The sequence below is a fragment of the Cyclopterus lumpus genome, chromosome 1, assembly GCF_009769545.1.
Source record: "Cyclopterus lumpus isolate fCycLum1 chromosome 1, fCycLum1.pri, whole genome shotgun sequence".
In the NCBI taxonomy this organism is placed as follows: domain Eukaryota; kingdom Metazoa; phylum Chordata; class Actinopteri; order Perciformes; family Cyclopteridae; genus Cyclopterus; species Cyclopterus lumpus.
The window spans coordinates 19,498,693-19,517,309 of NC_046966.1; the positions used below are offsets into that span (position 1 = coordinate 19,498,693).

Genomic DNA, 18,617 nt, shown 5'->3' on the forward strand with positions numbered 1-18,617 from the left:
GTTTGTTTTACCAAACAATGCGGTGAATCAACCTTTAGGACAATAGATGTGCCGTATCATCACAAAAGGGGAAAGATGATGGGTTCATTTCGTAACCGGTTGTGTAAATATTGTTCTTTTATTATATTACAATAATCCGAGATGATAATGACCCTCGACACACTGTGTGATACATTCAGGAGTGGCCTCACGAACATCAGGAGAACCAGGGCCGGTTTAAAAAAAAACAGTTTGCTCTTAGATCATGTCTAGATTCTACTAAATATTATTTTCACCCATAGATTAATCTGCCCACTATTTCCTTGATTAATCCATATTGCTCGTTATAGCTAATCAAATGTCCAAAACCAATAGATATTCCATTAACTATTATTCATGACGAACAATCCTGGCATCAAATCCTCACATTTGAGAAGTTGGTTGAGAAATTCTGTTGAGAACATTATATAAATTAATGTTGTTTTGCAGAAGGCAAACATTAGTTGAGGTTTGACTGTCAACCAGGTTTTGTTTTTAGTTTGTTTATTTACTCGAGTTTAGATAGTTAAGAATTAGACAGCTATTTTGCAACAGATGAATTCAGACATCAATCTAAAAATCTATTAGTTTGATTAAAGCCATCAAGCAAATCTGAATATTGTTGATTTGGATTCAAATCTCCTTTGACAACATTTTAAAGAGGACTGGGGGATGTTATGAAGGGCAATCAGAAGGTTTTCATGTTGTTTTCTCAACCTACGGACGGCTTTCCGGTATTAAAGTTGGGTTTTAGGGTTATTTCAAATCACTTGCCTCAGACACAACCCACACACCTTGACATTCCTAAATCACCTGAGAGCCTGTCTAAGCCAGTTGTCATTACCGGGATTCAGGATATTTCAAAAGTTTTATGAATGGACCTTGAGCCGCCAGTGATTGCTTTTTAAGCTTTCTGAAGGTTTTCTTCACGGTTTCAATTTCAACTGTATCTGTAGTGCTGCTACGGGGATGGGTTAAAATGACTCGACAGACCCCCCTCAATACATTTCCAGCAGCTCTGGCAGAGAGGACAGACAGGATTATCAAAAGAAGTCCGAGGGAACAAGATATATAAATAAATATATACAAAAGGAGAGACAGAAAACTAAATGAAAAGAGAGGACCCATGGCATGGTGAGAACAAACATGATGCTGCTGTGTATTTGGCTTGAGAGCAGCTTCTTGCATCGTATTGCCTCACTCTCCATCCTAGCAGCCCCCAGCTTTCATCCCCACACCTGCCAGAGCGAGTCGACGTGGTAAGTATTTGATCAGCTGCACCAGATACGGTGGATTGAGGCTGTTTTGTTCCTTATGTGATCTTATCGTCGAGTGTGAGACTTCAGAGTTTGTATTGTCAGTTATGATGCAGAGGAAGAAACAAGACACCCCACCATGGATGTCTTTAAATGATCTGAGGGAAGATTGCGATAGGATTTGGGCTGGAGAGGAAGCCCCGTCACGTATTGTACAATCAAAACAATGTCTAACTGAAGGGGTTCCCACGGGTGCTCAGGTCAGACGGAAGGACGAGGGGTTAAGAGGAAGCCGTGTACGGACAAAAGGGGATTCAGGAACTCACCTCTTTGGGCAGCAGGGAGATGAAGTCTCGCTGAAACTGCGGCTCGATCACCTGCATCATATGCTTGACTTGTGTGGGCTCACAGCTGTCAATCAACTCATCCAGCGCCAGCAGCTTCTCTGGGCCAGTCCAGCTCTGGAAACACAAAAGAAACTTGTTTAAAATAAAAAAAATAAAACGCTTCCGTCTGAGTTACATGACAGCAAAATAATGTTATTTTTCAGACTGCGCAAGTTTCCACTTTTTAGACACCCAAGACATTTTTGGACAGTTCTGCATCGGCAGCATCATGTTCACTATGATTTCAAACACAGCTTAACATTCCTATAATTTAAATTTGTATCTTACGTGAAGTAGCTTTGCGTCTTCTTTAATATATACACTAAATCATGGACTAACACTTTCTGCTGTAGCTTTTTACCGAGTTTCTCCTCATATGGTATCTTACAACATTAGAGGGGCTGTTTGACTCGTTCATAATGTGTCCTGCTGGTTTTCATTGCTTTTAAATTTAACTGCAGTCTCTGTAATGTGCTCTCTAAAGAATATAAAATAAAAATGGGAAAAAAACCATTTTGGGCTATTACAGGTGGCAATACACTAGTTGAACTCCGTCAGCAGAATGTTCATCAAACCGCCACATCTGGATTGCTACAGCCAACACAGCTGTGCCAACTAACAAAAACTAAAAAAAACACATAGCAGCGGACCGTTTCATCGTGGTCAAAGTAGACGCATCAGTGTGCTTGTGTAAGCTCGTATTCTACTTTGATTGGAGAGCCTTGGAAACAAACAGCCTTGTGACTAACACGTCAATGTTCCCTTCGTGCCCTCCACAGCAGCAAAGAGTTACTTCACCTGGCTATTTCTAGGAAAATAAGATCAGAAACCAGACTTCATCAACATTATAAAACTCTGTGGGGTTATTTCTTCTGCTTGAACATGCAGTTGTTTAACGCTGGCTGATGACTAGCGCTGCATGTTGGATCCAACAGCCGCAGTTGTTTTTCTCTGTGGAGGGCGGAAATCTAACAATGATTACAGGCTACGAGGCAGGATGGAAAATCTGGCACACGCAAACTACCTGTAATTTGGCAGCTAAAAGCTTTGGCCAGAAGTGCTGGTTCTGTGGGTAATCAGGGGGTTCAGAGACCTCTTCCCTGCCTTTGGGACGGCCATGCAACAGCTACTTATGTGTTGCATAAATTTTCTGCCATTGATAATCATTCCGTTTTTGTTTAAACAACCACAAGTTCACAATTCACAACATGTGATGGGGATTTTTGTATGTTAAAACTGAAACCCTCTAGCTTATAATTTGAGAACTTTAAAAAAGTAAGCTCCATTTCTTTGTTCTCGATGGCATTGAAAACATGGCAGAATGCTGTTAAATATTGATAAAAGAAGAGCAGAGTATTCTAAGAGCTTCCAGAATCGAATTAAATTCAGTCCTACATTGATGTTTATAATTTTTTGCAAACTATTTTCCCCTCAATATGTCAGTCGTTACCGATTTCAGAAATTTCCCCTGAGAAAAAAAAAAATGAAAAAAAACCCAGGAGTTAACATCTGTGATCAGTGCTGACACTTAAGCATGCAGGGAATCCAGTCTGGTTCACAGATGTGCGAGAGTGTGAACCACTTGTTCACAACTGATCATTTTGACGAGCTGCTGATAAAATACCTCAGTTCAGACATTCAGGGAAGTGTGAAAGTAACTGCTCAGAAACACTTCATTTCATTGAGAGCTACGATTACTGTGAGCTGCTGAGACACTAAAGAGGCAATTATTTAATCTTTTATGCCCTTGATAATAACCGCAATTATGCCTTGTTGTTTGGATAAACTCAGTAGATAAGATGTGTTTTTTGTTCAGATTTTTCTTCTTTTTTAACCAAGTAATCCCACACATAACCCTCCATAAAAGCACATGTGCATAGACTTCAGTTTTTGTACATATTAAACAAACCAGATATCTTGTGTTAATTAGTCAGCTTTAGAGGTGACTATAGGAAGGAGCCAGGCCAGCGGTTTACAGTCTTCATGCTAAGCTAAGCTAGTCGGCTGTTCAATCGGTGTCGATGGTAAATGTATTAGATTGAAGCAATAAATCCCTCAGCAGTCATTTGACGCAACACTGACATACATGGATACCAGTAAGAACTGCCGTCTGTTTCCGCCTGGATTTCTCTGGGTAGCCCAGAGCAATGCTCTCCAAGTTTTCTAATCAGGGACACACAAAATGACATCTGAGAGACTTTACTTTAAGTCTAAAGTAGAAACAATTGATGTTATAACTGCTTTTAAGTCTGAACAGGTACGGCAAATTCCAATTCCACGCTACAGCGGTTATGCTAATGTAGTGGGCCCGGACAACAAGGCAGCAATTATCTCTGAGACTAAGTGAACAATTATTGGGCACAACATCTGCTTTTTTTGAGGAGCTTTTGCTCGAGGGCTTTGGAGTTGCCCGTGGGAGGAGAAGAAAAAGAGACAAAGAAAAAGAAGAAAACTCCAGTGCGCTCACCTGAAATGTTCGGAGCCATTCTTGGAGACCCGTGGGTGGCTGGATTGAGGTGATGCGCCGTCTCTGCTGCCCTTGACAATTGGCTGTTCTAATGTGGCCAAATGTGGTGGGTGTGGATGGACATGGGACGATTCCTGTCGGGCTGCAATTTACAAGGAAGGAAAAACGCTTAAAAACTAATAAGAAAATGAGATCTTCACCGGCAAACGACCGACTGCAGACAGAGGGAGGGCGAGAAATCAACTCGCTCAACAAGATGCATAAAATTTTTTTAAATAAATAGAAACATTAGGAGAATATTACAGACATTAAGGATACACTATTAATGAGAACAATAAACTCAATATGAGAGCATCGAGTTGTTGCTGCTACTTCTGCAGATATTTCCACTGCAAATTTGAACAACACAGAACACAAATTATGGCAAACACTGCAGAGTTAAATATCCACGTGCATTTTGCCACTCAGATTTGATTTAGCTATGAAAACCTCAGCTTAACGCATGTGTATTCTTCTAAGCAAATAAAAAAAAAGTGTCTTTGTTTTGTACATTATTCTAATTGTCTTAATTGACCCCAATTTTTGACCCCCTTTTAAAAATTATGTACAGTTTATGGCCAGCTGAACAGATGTGATAATAAGGGTTGAATCTCTTTAAATTATAGAAGAATATTTTGGTTGCTGTGGGACCTGAAGAATATAATTACTTCTGTGTGAATAAAAAACTGTTTTACCAAAATCTACAAATGTGAATAAAACTCTGTACTTCACCGAAAAACATTGGAGCTACAGAACTTTAAGGATATCTTTAAATCCTCATCACACATGTTCTAGTTTCTAACCGAATGTTATCCTTAACTTCAAAGTGTGCACAATCCCGCAGAAATCTGGTGAAGTCGAGTTTCCTGAGAAACCGGGATGTGGAAAGCAGCACCCGACTTCAAAAGGACGCCCGTGAGCACATGTGATGTCAGGGCATCCCTCCATTTTTTTTTCAAATTCTGCTTGCTGGCAGCAAAATGGAAAGCTGGGGGTCCCATTTCATTATTGATTAATTTTTAATGAATTTTGGAAACTGAGCCGGAGCGAGGTACATGGGAACATTTACAGTTAAGTGACTGTGTTCGGTCTGAATTTTAATGTGGCTACATGTGAACACGCGCATTAAATATTCAGGGTTAGAGAAACATTGAGGACAGCTGCCTGGATGCTGGAGATGCAATATGTTGTGAAGCATTATTCTGTTTGAAGACACAAAGCATCTTTCTTCATGGCGCTCGATATCATTTTCATCTTCTCCTGTCATGGTAGGTTCATTTAATACACGAGTAGAACTAAAATAAAGGAGAAAGGACTTGTGGAACGTGGAAACGATCGTCTTGACCCCGAGGTGGGGAATAAATGCAGAACGCTGCAGTGCAAGGACAGTTGAGAGAAGGCGTGTCTCTGACGAGCAACTGGGAGACTTTAGGGTGAAATCTAGAATGCTTTACCTCGGATACTCTGGGCCTTTGCAGGGCTTTTTTCCTGAAGGGAAAGATCGGACCTCGGGGCCATGGTCCAACTTTCTCTTCATCTGAGGAAGAAAAAGATTCACAGAGAATGAAAACGTTAAAAACCAGCAGGGCATCCCAATGGAGGAGATACTAGTATAAAAAGAAACCTAATTATTACGCTGCATCCTTCTGAGAAGGAAATACAAATGTGCACCCATAGAATGTGGGTGGATTCATGTTTTGCATAATCCATCATTGTTTTTTTCCCTTCTAATAACTTTAATTCAAAAACAGAGTCCGAGTCACTTTACTTTTTAATTGAGAAGCCGGTTCTTGAAAAGCACATTTAAGAAAGAAAAAAAAAGGTCATGCAGAAAATTGCTTTTGCAAAGGCATAGACTTTGTTAAAACGACGTCTGAAATCCAGCATATAAAAATACAGACACCACAGTCTTGCAACAGCTTCATGCAAATAGGAAATTAAACTCCAATGAATCGGCTAGAGATTCAAATGTATTAACATGTTCCATAACAAAGCAGAGCGGTAATGACCCATCTGTAGAGGAGGCAGCTCGACGATATGAGATAGTGGGGTACAAAGCAGGAGCTTGTATAACAACGCTGAGCTTTCCTTTGATTATCTTCCATGTTGGAGGTGATCGTCGAGACAACCAGACGCCACGTGATATACAGGAGGCCCGAAACTCCAAGTGGAAGCATGTTCATGCACACAAAATAACCACAAGGTAAAGAAACTCGTTCAGGGAGGCTACAGGGTGCATTCTTCGTTTGTTAAAGCTTGATGTATACGGACACTTGAGACAGAAAAACAGAGTTCTTTATCTCCTTCCATCACCTGCATGTGAACACGCCACCCAGTCCCTGTTACCACCTACCCAACTGTGCAAACAAAGGAGCCTGTGTGAGCCCGGGCAAGCCAATTTTCTTCATCTCATGCCTGCCACTCTCTCTGGCAAGGCCCCTCACTACACATGCAAGTGATCACCATCTCATCGCCGGCCCCCTTGTGATTCACAAGCGAACAGAGTAATGGAACTGGAGTGTCTGGCCAAAATAAGATTTACAATGCAACAGTGCCGTTTTGTATTCTTGAGTAATTAGACATGTTTCATGCCGAAATGAAAGCTTAGGTAGATTTGATTGTGATCCTTCGGTTTCAGCCTCAGACACAACAAAAAGACTCTTCTCTCAATTGGACTTCACTTAAAATAAAATGCTGTATCGTAGGAGCCACCAACAGAAAACCACAAGGCTGCATTTGGACTAAGAAATGGACCTCACGGTGCAGATGAAGCATCTATTACTGCACAAAAGAACGTAGCATGTTTTTCACTCCTGGAACAACAATCTTTTTCTTTTTGGTACTTCCATTTAAGGTTAAAATAATGTGTCTACTATTGGTCTCCAGTTCCAGAGCAGCCTGTACTAGAAGCTGATAATATCTTTGAGAGCAGAAACCGCATTCAAAATAAACTCCCCTTCTTTTGGGACAAACTATATGTTGTATTTCTAGCTTATTATTGTAGTATTGGATGCTAAGAATACACTGGCACTGGACATGTGACTCCATACTGTCTGGCTCCTCAGTGTCATGATTACACATCTCTCCTCAAGATGTGTGTTTTTGTTTTGTTTATCACTATAATTTGGCGAGTATGCGCGTTTGTCTGCTCTGCGTTTTCAGCCTGAGCCACGTATGAGTGGCGAGAGCAGCGTGATGAACCGAGAGAAACGATTCACAAAAAGCGGAACGGTGAGCAGGATATCACCAGTTACACCCACAGCATTAGGCACCAACACGGGCTTCACTATCTCCGTATTAAACGTGGACTCCAGAATGAATCAATGCACCAAAGCAACTGACAACTAAAGCCAGAGTTTATAGGAGGCATGTGGACATGACCAGCACACCAACTTGTACTGCAGGTTAGGTGCCCCCTGAACATTACACTGAGATCTGACCAATGATTTGTGATCCGCGCCTTACAAGTCAGCTCCAGTGTAAGGGAGGGGGGGGGGGGGGGGGAATTCAAGGGAAGAGCCACACAGATCTTGAGTGATTTATTATGGGAACGTGGAGAAGAGGCACTGGGAAATAAAATCTTTGTGGCAAAAAAAAACATGTAAATGTAGTCCAAATGTTTTTCAGAAGCTTGGTACATATGCATCTTAGGTTCCACTTGTCTCCATATAAAATATCTGGCTGAAAGCCAGTTTGAGTGTTAAGGAACATAAAAGGGGGGTTTATAAGATATTCCGACTTGTGAAGATCCAACTCTTAAACCCAACTGCCTTGTTCTTTAAGGGGTGATCTCACTGCAAAGGCAGTTCAGTAGCCAAGGAGAGCCTGGGTGTGTGTATGCATGAGTGTGTGTGTGTGCGTGTTTCCGAGTGGTAGAATAGGAGAGAAAAAAAAGGGGGAGTGCTGGCTTTGAGTGTGTGTGCCTCTGTGTGTGTGTGTGTGTGTGTGTGTGTGTGTGTGTGTGTGTGTGTGTGTGTGTGTACAGGCAACAAAAACAAAAAAAACTGACTAAATGCAGGCGTGAAAAAACAAGCAGCGTGGAAAACCAGCCTCTTCTTGTGTTTCAGCCTGGGAAAAAGGTAACCAGAGCACGCAGTGTTTGTAAATCACCACTAATCAGTCCTCCCTCCTTCGTCTTGGCTTCCCTATCTGCCCAAAAGCACGACAGATGGATACACAGAGAGTTAATGATATTTTAAAGACAGCAATCTCTCTTACATAATGTGTTGATTCATTTCAACACAAACTACATCCTGCAGCATCAGTCACTTGCAGGATCTTCTCTCATTTAAAAAAAAAAAACTGTTTCACGCAGACATGAAACAGTTCAATGGTGTCAATCGGCGTCACAACGCATCCGAGAACTGGCCATTTTGGAAAGAATTGGCAACTTGTGGAATTGATAAAGGGACCAATTGAACCGGAAAATGGGTTTGAATATGCCTTAGATGAATCATTCTTGGCGTTTCAGTATCATCAAAGAGCGGCAAAAACACATTTGAGCTCCAGAGGCTGACTTCAAAATCATGATATCTTAGAATGAGCACATCCACAAAATGGATGGAGAAAAACAACAACAAAAAAGGGTTAATTTTTTTTTATTGCCCATCGATTCAGTGACATTTTCACTTAATTGTTAGGATAAATTGAGTAAAGGCTTCAACGCTTCACAGCCAACACACAACACAAATCCCTCCACTACAGGAGAGTCTGATTCTGAATGATTAACTAATTTGTTTACATTACACACACTGCGTAATGGATTCCCTTTCATGTTCACGTTTGCGCTCCGCATTTCCAACTAAGGGAGCGTCATTTCATGACTGCCATCCAGCATAATACACCCAACATCCTGGAGGATATTCTCCAACTCACGCAGTCTGACACAGTGACCCATTATCTGCGGTTGGAGCCAGAGGCGAGTGCACAATGTCAGGCTGCTCCAACAGGCAACGGGAGACTGATCACATGCATGAATCCCAAGCAGTCGCTTTGGTCACCGCGAGATAACCACTGCTGCATACATGTAGAATCATAATAAGCAGTCACACTGGGGAGCATAGCAGGGGCAATGGGCTGCTCTTCCTGGAACCGATGGTTATTTACAAAAGTGGACATGTGCATGTTTTAAAAAAACACAGGAGGAGGTGGCATCAACCTTCTATATGTAGTGTGTTCGTTATAACTAAAGCATCTATACGATGATGGAGAGGGGAGGACCACAGCACAGGTGCAGGCAGCATCGAGCCAAATGAGAGGCGCAATTAGATCTCCTGCCAGCCAGAACATCAAGTTGCGTACAGAGCAGGAATGGGAACATCTTTTCAAATCCAGCGTTGCAGAATTAAAAACAGATGTAAAAGTGCCACAGCGGGAACCCATTTAAAAATGCAACGATTCGCCTCGGTGGCGTTTCGTTCACGCGGCCGAAGTTACTACGGAGGAAATGGTGCCAGGCTCCGCGTCGTGGAAATCCCGACATTGAACGCAGCGCTAACGTTACATATGAGGCCCGGGCAATTAGCGCGGAGTCTCCGGGGGTCCGCCACGCTGCTGTTCATCATCATCCGCAGTGGCCGCACGATCTGCCGCGAGAAGGCGCGTCAACGATAGCGAGGGCGACGGAGCGAGTAAAAAAACCCCAAAAAACTAAATAATAGGAGACGGGAGTGTGTGTGCGTGTGTGTGTGTTGGAGGTTAAATACGAGCGGAAAAAAATCCTACTCACTTTGTAGAAAATCATCTTTAAAGTGCCGTAGAACCCCATCCTTGTAATCCGGTGTTTTCCCTTTTTTCCTCTCCTCTTCAGTGACACTGGGTGAAGTCCAGATCTGCGTGCGCGCTGTGGAGGAAGCTCTGACGGTGTGAGGGCAGTGTACGCTCAGGTAAATCCGACGCCGTCTCTGGTGTGAACATGCTCGGGCACGTCACCGGACTGGCGTGCGTGCGGTAGATTCCCCGGGTTGTAGGCATTCAACAGCAAAATATTATATATATATATATTTTTTAAAGAAAGCTCCGCCGTGTCACGCCGATTTAAATGGAGCTCGGTCGGTGGGGGGCGAACAATGCGATGCGACGATCCCGCAGGCGTGTGCGCCGCCGACCAGCCTCACGGAGCAGAGGGGAGTGAACAGATGAGGGAGGAAGAGGGTGACACTCCGCATAAAGTGGGAGGGGTCTCCACACAGGCTGCACTACGGCTCCTGCGAACGGGATCGAGTTACAGCCTCCCCGGTGGAGACGACGGGAATGGTGCAGTCCAACATTGGCATCCTCCCGCGAGCAGAGCACCGGGGACATATGCGCTCAGACGGAGGCAGCGCTCGTCTTTAATGCGTAAAATATGGACCCCCCCGCCCCCCACAACACACACACACACTTGTTGCAGGACCAAACATCCACTCTCTCCGCCCAAGTCTACGCTCCCTTCATTTGTACTCACTTCTGCAAAATGCTCTGCATCGAACAGAAAACTCGCCTCCATGTGAAGCACACACGCAGTGGTGGAAAGTCACAAGTACATTTACTCAAGTACTGCGCCTATAAAGCAAACAGTCGGCCATTATAATCCATCATGCAACAGTGTGAATGGATCCACGTCCGCAGCACCTGCTAATTTGCGCACACAGACACGCACACAGACACGCACACACACACACACACACGCACACGCACACGCACACGGAGCGGGCCAATATTGACATTTCAGTATGGCAGGTAAAGGGTGATAGCACCTGCCGGCTTAACAGAAAAAAAATGTACTGCTTCAAGACAGCATTACAGCTCCTTAAAAAAACGATGAAACGCCTCACGATGGCAGATTTAGTGCAGGTGAAAGTAAATGTGTATCTTAATAGACTATTAAACAAGTGTCCCTATGTGACACCAAAGTGCTGCAAGAGAACTGAAACACACTGATGCTTTAAACTGACCAGTTGACCTCTGCAACAGTGGCATGTGCGTGCAGTTTAAACTAAACTTTGAGCATGGCTTTGCCTTAACTCACTTGTTAGATATCCCGTTCATACTCGTTTGGACCACACCATGAGTTTCTATACAGCTTCAAAATGTGCTACCCGTGACCTTACAAGACATCTGCATTAGATCATTGAAAAAACACGGAGCGCAACGAAGGGTCATGGGAAGCAGCCTTCCAGACACGCCCGGCATACACCTGTAATTACTGCGTGTCCTGGCAGGGATGTGGGGGTGTAGGGGTGGGGGTGTAATTAGGTCTCATTATTGACAAGAAAACAAAGACTTCTGGTAAAAATCTGCCACAATTTGAGCTCCAACTGTTTCACTGTGATTTACCAAATCAAATACCAGCTAATCATGTTCCATAAGTCTGAAAAAAAAGTCAGTTTGAATGACACGACAGGCGTCAAAAGGATTTGGCTGATCCTGGCATTTCTAGTCACACTTTCTCACCACAGCAACACACACTGACGGAGAAAAGAACTCAAACTGGTGGATGTTGGGATGCCCAGACAAAGTTGGTTCGAGCTGTGTGTGTGTGTGTGTTTGTGTGTTTAAGGTGTCCCTCATGAGAAAGGCCCTCTCGTTGCTCTCTGCCGGTTCAACCTTTACACAGCACATTGGAATGCTTGGCATGCCAGAGCGGCTGCACTGTGGCCTTTGAATAGGCCGTGGCCCTCTTTGTTGCTCTCCTTCTGCCAGTTGGTAAAGCATTAACGGGCCTGCCTGCCCCCCCGCCCCCTGATACTGACCTTCTGCTTATCAAAACCAAAATCCTGCTGGTCTGTCGTTAAGCTGCAAAAAACTGTTTGCCCTCAAAACAACTTTTTCAATTAAATAAAACCTTTCAGGTACCAGTGCTCCGTCAGAGCTCCTTTTACTGCAATATTTGAACAGCAGAAAATGTGTAAAAATACACATATTATATCACAGTGCAGTAGATAGCTCGTCTCATTTGACTGTGCATAAATAATAGACAGCATCCATCGCAAGGTTTCAGCACACTGAAAAGAAACTGTAGAAGCCTGAAGATTTGACGAGGATCCTGGATGTATGAAGATACAGGAGGAGGCAATTAATGCATGTGGGAGGACATTCTGACGACAAATACGAATACTTTTTCAGTCAATTTGTTGATCACTCTTTGATGAACAAACTGTTTTCTCTATAGCATTTAAAAATATCGATTAATGCAAAAGATAAAATTGGTTATGTCTTACGATCCAAAGGCATTTGAAAGAAAGTAAATCCTCACATTTTGGAAGCAAGAATTAAATATTTTTTTACTCGACACGGATTAAATAATTAATTAATTGATAGATTAAATGATCAGTCGATTAATCGATGTACAGAGAATTAATGTGCAAGAATTCATTAATTGTAAAAAATACCAAAATCTTACTGGTTATGGCTTTTGAAATGTCAAGATGCATTTGTTTTCTTCTACGACAGTAATTTAAATATATTTGGGTTGTGGACCGTTGGGTCAACTTGGTCTGTGAAAAGTTACAACAGGGCTAGAACATAGACCAAATTATTAATCTATTAACCAGTAAAATAATCAGCAGATTAACAGATAAAACAAAAGTTAGTTGCAGCCCTAAATTGACCGATCTTAATTGTCAGATAACATTTTGGTTGAGTCACCCATTAATCGTTTAAGCCTTAGAAGAGGTATTTAAGGTCCAGCACCTGTCTCGTGCTATTGGAGGAACGTGAATGGCCTACTAATACAAATCAGCAGATGTTGGTGGGAAAAAGCTTCACAACAGGAAAAAAAAGAAGCTTTCTTGAGAGGTGGTGAACTTGAAGGAGGCAAATACTTCTCGGGCAGCGGTGCGTCACTAAACGGTCGCCGTGTCATTGTGCGATTGTCTTCTCTGTGGAAAAAAAAGAAGAAAAATAGAGGACTAGGGGGTCTCCTCAATAGATTTTCCTTGAAATGGTGAAGCGTGAGCCCCATTCCAGGCTGGACAGATGCAATGCGTGTGGGGGAGGTTTGATGAATAAGGAAACCATGGATCATGGCATTCTGCGAAGGATGATAATAATATCATCTGTAAGGCGCCGAATTATCATATCCTGCAGCCACCCACGCGACCGAAACATTCAAGTTGGACAGGGTCAGGTCAAAAAAGAAATTAAAGCGAGAGCCAATGGTATCTCCCTTGGGACATCGATGGTGTTCATTGGAAATAAATGAAAAACAGAGGTCAGTATTTGGTAATTATTTAGAAATTGGAGTTTCAAACACACGCAGCATTTTAAAATGCATACAAGCAGAGAGAAATTAATTAATAGGCAGTGGTCTACACAATGAAAAGGAAAAATAGCAAAAGCTCAAACACTAAGGGGAGAACATTCAAAGAGCTGGTGTCCAGTGTTGTTCCCGACCATCCAGTAAAAAATATTAATGCAGAGTCATATTTGTTGCGTATCACTCTCCAAACATAACACAAATTGGTATTTTTGCCAGTTAATGAAATGTGAGATGTCCAACTACAAAACTGGTTAAAATACATTTGCACAGGGCCTGTCACAATAAAGTTTGCTTTAGCAATCAGCAGAAGACCACAATAATGATGCAAAGCAGAGAATGAATTTCATTTCTTAGATATAGAAGTTTCTAATTAAACTGCAGGCTGGAGGCTTTTGTTTGGCTTCTGAACAGAATGTTTTTCACAGTCCGTCCTACTGCATCTGTCCTGCCTCTCCTTATTAAGTAATGTGTACTATCAAAAGTAACCACACAGCACTCATTGAAGCAATAAAAAGACAGAGAAGCCGATTTCCCTGTGAAAAATAAGATGATATCGCCACACTGCTCCAATATGTACACTCAATCGATGACATCTGTACACAGAAAGACCTCAAAAACACTCAGAATCAGCAGCAAAAAACTAAATCTAAATCTTTTACATTATGATTTTTGATGGGCAGAATAAAAATGTGCCTACAGATACCGCTTTCTGATTGGCTTCGACAGCTAAAATGTCTGTCGTGGATTCAGCTGTGGAAAGACCTTAACAACAAGGGTTTGCGACAGATGCATCTAGGGCTGGGCAATACATCTATATTTTATTGACAATATTATAACATGAAACTACATATCAACTTAGATTTTGGATATCTTAATAGAGCATGAGTGTTTTCCTGGACCTAAAGGCTGCATTACAGTAAATGATGTACATTTGTGAACTTACTAGACGGTTCTACCGTTTAGCTTGGCCCACTTTAGAATTATCTCATGTACATATTTAGTGAAAACATCAATGGTAAAACCTACAATATCACTGCAACATCAATATTAAAGTATTTGGGATAAAATATTGCGATATTAGATTATCTCCATTTAACGCAGACCTATTTACAACACAACAGATTTTAATAGATTTATGTAGGATGAAAACAAACTACCCAGAGTCTACTGACCCGGAGTAGCGTCTGGCTGAGGTAAATTGTTGGACAGCCGGAGCTACTGGGAGCTATTTTATTGAGTTTCCTATTAGTTACGCAGTATACTCCATATGTTTATGAACAGAACAATTGGATCTAATAAAGTACATTGTTGGGACTACGGAGCCTCCGTTTAGTGTGCATTTTAAATATGTCTGTGATTGGTTGATGCCTTTCTTTGTGGTGCAAAAGCTCAGAAAGAATTGACCTTGTTTGGGGAAAAACAATTATGCTGCTTTTCTGCTGCTTAATTTTTGCTTTCAGTGGGAAAAGATTCCTGACAAAAACAATATATTGAGGTGTGAATAATCACACACACAGGAAAAAAAAAAGATTCTTCTGGTGTGTAAAAGGCATTAAAAAGTGCAAGTAGTATTATAAACATCAACGGTTTCCTGTGGGGAGGAATGCAAAGCTTTGGGTTCGAAGTACACTCGTGTCCCACTGATGTTCAAACAAGACAAGTTTGTTTAATCTATTTTAGAACAATACACAAAATCTCACTTTAGGAGAATAATACGCACTTCCTAGCAGACTGTGATTCTCCCCCAGAGGAACTACAAGGACAACTGTTGTCCAGGTGTCCTTGTAGTCTGGAAGCATTTTAGTGGTGGGGATGAAGATGGACACTGCATCACTAATTTGTCCTCAAAAAAGTGTTAATTTTTTGTATGTGTTGCACTAGAAGTAATGATGTCCAAGCAATCAATAGCTGAACGTGTGAGTCTCTTTGCATTTTAAAGACTTGCTGATGCTCTCAAATCGACATGTTGTCCAATCACAAACATCATACCCAAATCCTGAGGCCATCAGGAACGTGTCCAGTGCTCAGCGGAACTTCCTTTGAGGGAAACTGCTGTGAGAACAAGCTTCAAACAGAAAAGCGTGACCCTCTCCAGGAGCCCTTATTACATTTGACCTACGACATGGCGAGAACAAGCTGGCCATCGTGTTTAGACAACTTCTACTCAGTGAGTGACCTCTCTGAACTGCATCACCTTCCTCCCCTCATCCAAACGCAAGTATATTCTTTTATAAAGTGTGTCTCAGAGGACTGCACAATCTGCACAATAATATCTGAACAAAAGCCTTAGATCAATGAAGACCTGGACGAGCGAGCCTCACTCCTCCAGACTCACCAGGTCGAATACAAGCTGTGTAGCAGCGGTGCAGTTGAGAGTGAGTCAAATGTGACTCACGCACCAGGTTACTGACCCCAGTATTTGAAGTTGTAACATTTTCAAAAAGTCAACATTTGGTCAAGACTGTTTAAAAGTTTTAAAGCAGATGTTGGCTAAGAGTAATGAAACTCTGATTTTCTCCAAGTAAAATAAATTCCCTAAAATGTTGAATATACTACACGATAAGTGTGTGTGTGTGTGTGTGTGTGTGTGTGTGTGTGTGTGTGTGTGTGTGTGTGTGTGTTGGGGGGGGGGGGGGGGGGGGGATTGTATCATAGGAGTTAACATTTTCCTTAATTTCTAATCTTTTCCCGACGACAGGCCCATCTAGTTTTTGCATTTGGATGCCGTCTGAGCCGTCATATCTGATTCAAAAATTAAAGAGGGGTTATGGAAATGTGTGTGATGAGCCAGGTGAAACTTGGCTGGGGCTGGCATCAACATTTACACGGAAACGAATAAACCTCTTTAATCATCCGGAATTACCACTCTGCATCCGAGATGGAGCAGAGCGAGCCAAATTGTGCCTGCTGGGTGTTGCCTGTCAAATGCAGATCCCTAAATATGCTTGAGAAGGTGGGGAGAAAACCGCATGGGGACATTGTGACGGTGACTTGCTCGCATGCTTTGACCTAAACTTGTTACAGAAACTCATGCATAAAACTGCCTTTGGTACTTTATCCCCCTCTGTGATACTGATCTCATCTGGAACGCCATCTTCTTATACTACCCTTTATCTCTCCAACAAAGCAGCCATTAGCATATGTGCTGTTCCAAATAAAGGCCTTTCAAAAGAAAACATGCCAGAGTAACCTCTGAACGGAGATGTCACCTTAATCTAAGTGGATCAGAGATCAGAGGATGCTATTTAACGCAGTCTGTTAGAAGTAATGAATCAAGCGAATATATTGATCAGTATTTGCCAAGTTGGCCCAGACTGAAATATCTCAACAACTATTTGATGTATCGTCGGGAAATGTTGTGGCGGCAGTCATGATTCAAAAAAGGAGGTCAACTAATGACTTTGGGGATCCTGTGACTTTTCTTCTAGCTCCACCATCAGGGTAAAATTATTCATTTATCCAATAAAATATCAATAACTACAAAATGTGCCAACACGTAATCGTGTACAGACATTACACAATTTCAGATTATTTTTCCTAATAATTTTGATGATCCATTGGGATGACATTTCTGGTTTGGGGTAAAAAGCTTCAAATACCGCACTGTAAATCCCTTGACGTTTAATGTACGGCCATCGTTGCACTTTGCCAATAATTTGGTTTATGGCGAGTAGTTCACATTGCCGTCGTCCGTAGTTACTTTCCATCACCGCTCGAGTACAAAATAGCACTGTACATTTTGCTCTCAAAGTGCACCAGATTGATGCACTTAAACTTTTGATTGGACAACATCTTTCCACAGGGCGCATGCACATGGACCCCTTAAAAAGGTCCAAGGTCCACCCACACTGTCTCACACAATCCTGTGGGAATCACTGATGGCCAAATATGAGCAAAACTAATGACAGGGGTAGGAAATAAGGTGAACAAGACAAGTCTTCACATCTGCATGTTCATGTAATATGAACACTTGTTATACAATAACAGTGGCGCTATATGAACATTGCGTACTCTGTATAATTAAAAGTGGTGTGTGATGTTAAGCACCTCGAAGCAAAGCTTCCCAGAGGTGTGAAAGTATAGTACCCAGTCAGCATTAACCCTCTCTCAGCTGACGAGCTCCGTGTTCAAAGTTACGTGCCGGTGGCACTACTAATGATCTGAGGAAGCAGAAAGGTTAGGGAGTTTCAAGGAGAATAATGACATCCGTCTCCACTGCTATGATAAATGGAGAGATATTTTGAACAACTTGAAGAATGACCAAACTCAAGAAAGAGGAAGACAAACTCCGGTGGATCCTAATGCGGCAATCTGGGGGAAAAAAGGTAGAACATCTAGTAAATTCAGTTAAGTAGAGAAGTGGCTCAAATGGACAGTGAGCGTAAAACAACAACATTTGATAAGAGTGAAATATGTGACTCCCATGTTGTCACAGAAATCCAATTTCCACAAAGTGAAGGGTACATTTGATCTCGTTTGGATGAGTCTACTGGCCATGCTAAATGTCTAAAATGTTTGGGATTATGGTTATCTTTGCTGCACCACCAGCATGTGGGCGATAGCAACCTTTTTAAATGCCCGACTTGACTGCTATCAACTGCCATGTCTGATGGCACAAAATGAGACTCGCATAATGGCTATATGTCGAAAGATGAAAAAGACAGCAGTTTACACATCTTTGTATTTGGCCCGTTTGTCGGTAAAGATGAGTGATGCAAAGTTACAGCAATGCAACTATTTCGACTGGACTTGACCGTTTTACTCTTTAAGTAAACATTAAATCAATGAAACATCAGCCCAACCGCAGGGTATTGCTGTGGTTAATATTACCCAGTGACAATAACATTCACTTAATTAAGTAAAAGTCCAATGTTCAATCTTTTTTTGGTCCCTGGGGGAAAAGTCTGGTTCTTCAGCTGTTAAATGCTCCATTACGTTCACCAGCTAGTAACTTTCTGTGTCTTCTGTTCCGAGTAGGTAGAGCGCAGTCAGGGGGTTATATAACATTATTTCGCAATTAAAAACACATAATAGCTGCTTTAAAGAATCAGTCTTAAGATAAATAGATTTGCTCATAATCAGGAAATAGAATAATTTAACAGGTTGATCAAATTATTATTAAATTAATAACTCTTAAGTGCTTTTTTAATTGCATGATTTAAAAATTCCATTTTAATGAATACATTTATTTTGTGAATTCGATTAAATGT

At 41.8% G+C, this 18,617-nt stretch overlaps 1 protein-coding gene across 10 annotated transcripts in view; it reads right to left on the minus strand.

Annotated features, from left to right (window-relative positions):
• fbxw7 (F-box and WD repeat domain containing 7) overlaps nt 1–18,617 on the minus strand; it is a 102,114-nt gene that overhangs the window by 13,679 nt on the left and 69,818 nt on the right. For all 10 annotated transcript variants that reach the window (XM_034540748.1, XM_034540805.1, XM_034540740.1 and 7 more), the window contains 3 exons: nt 5,621–5,703; nt 4,128–4,269; nt 1,601–1,735 (listed from right to left, as the gene is read on the minus strand). In XM_034540748.1, the coding sequence (XP_034396639.1) occupies nt 1,601–1,735; nt 4,128–4,269; nt 5,621–5,703 (360 nt within the window). The remainder of the gene's footprint in view (nt 1–1,600; nt 1,736–4,127; nt 4,270–5,620; nt 5,704–18,617) is intronic.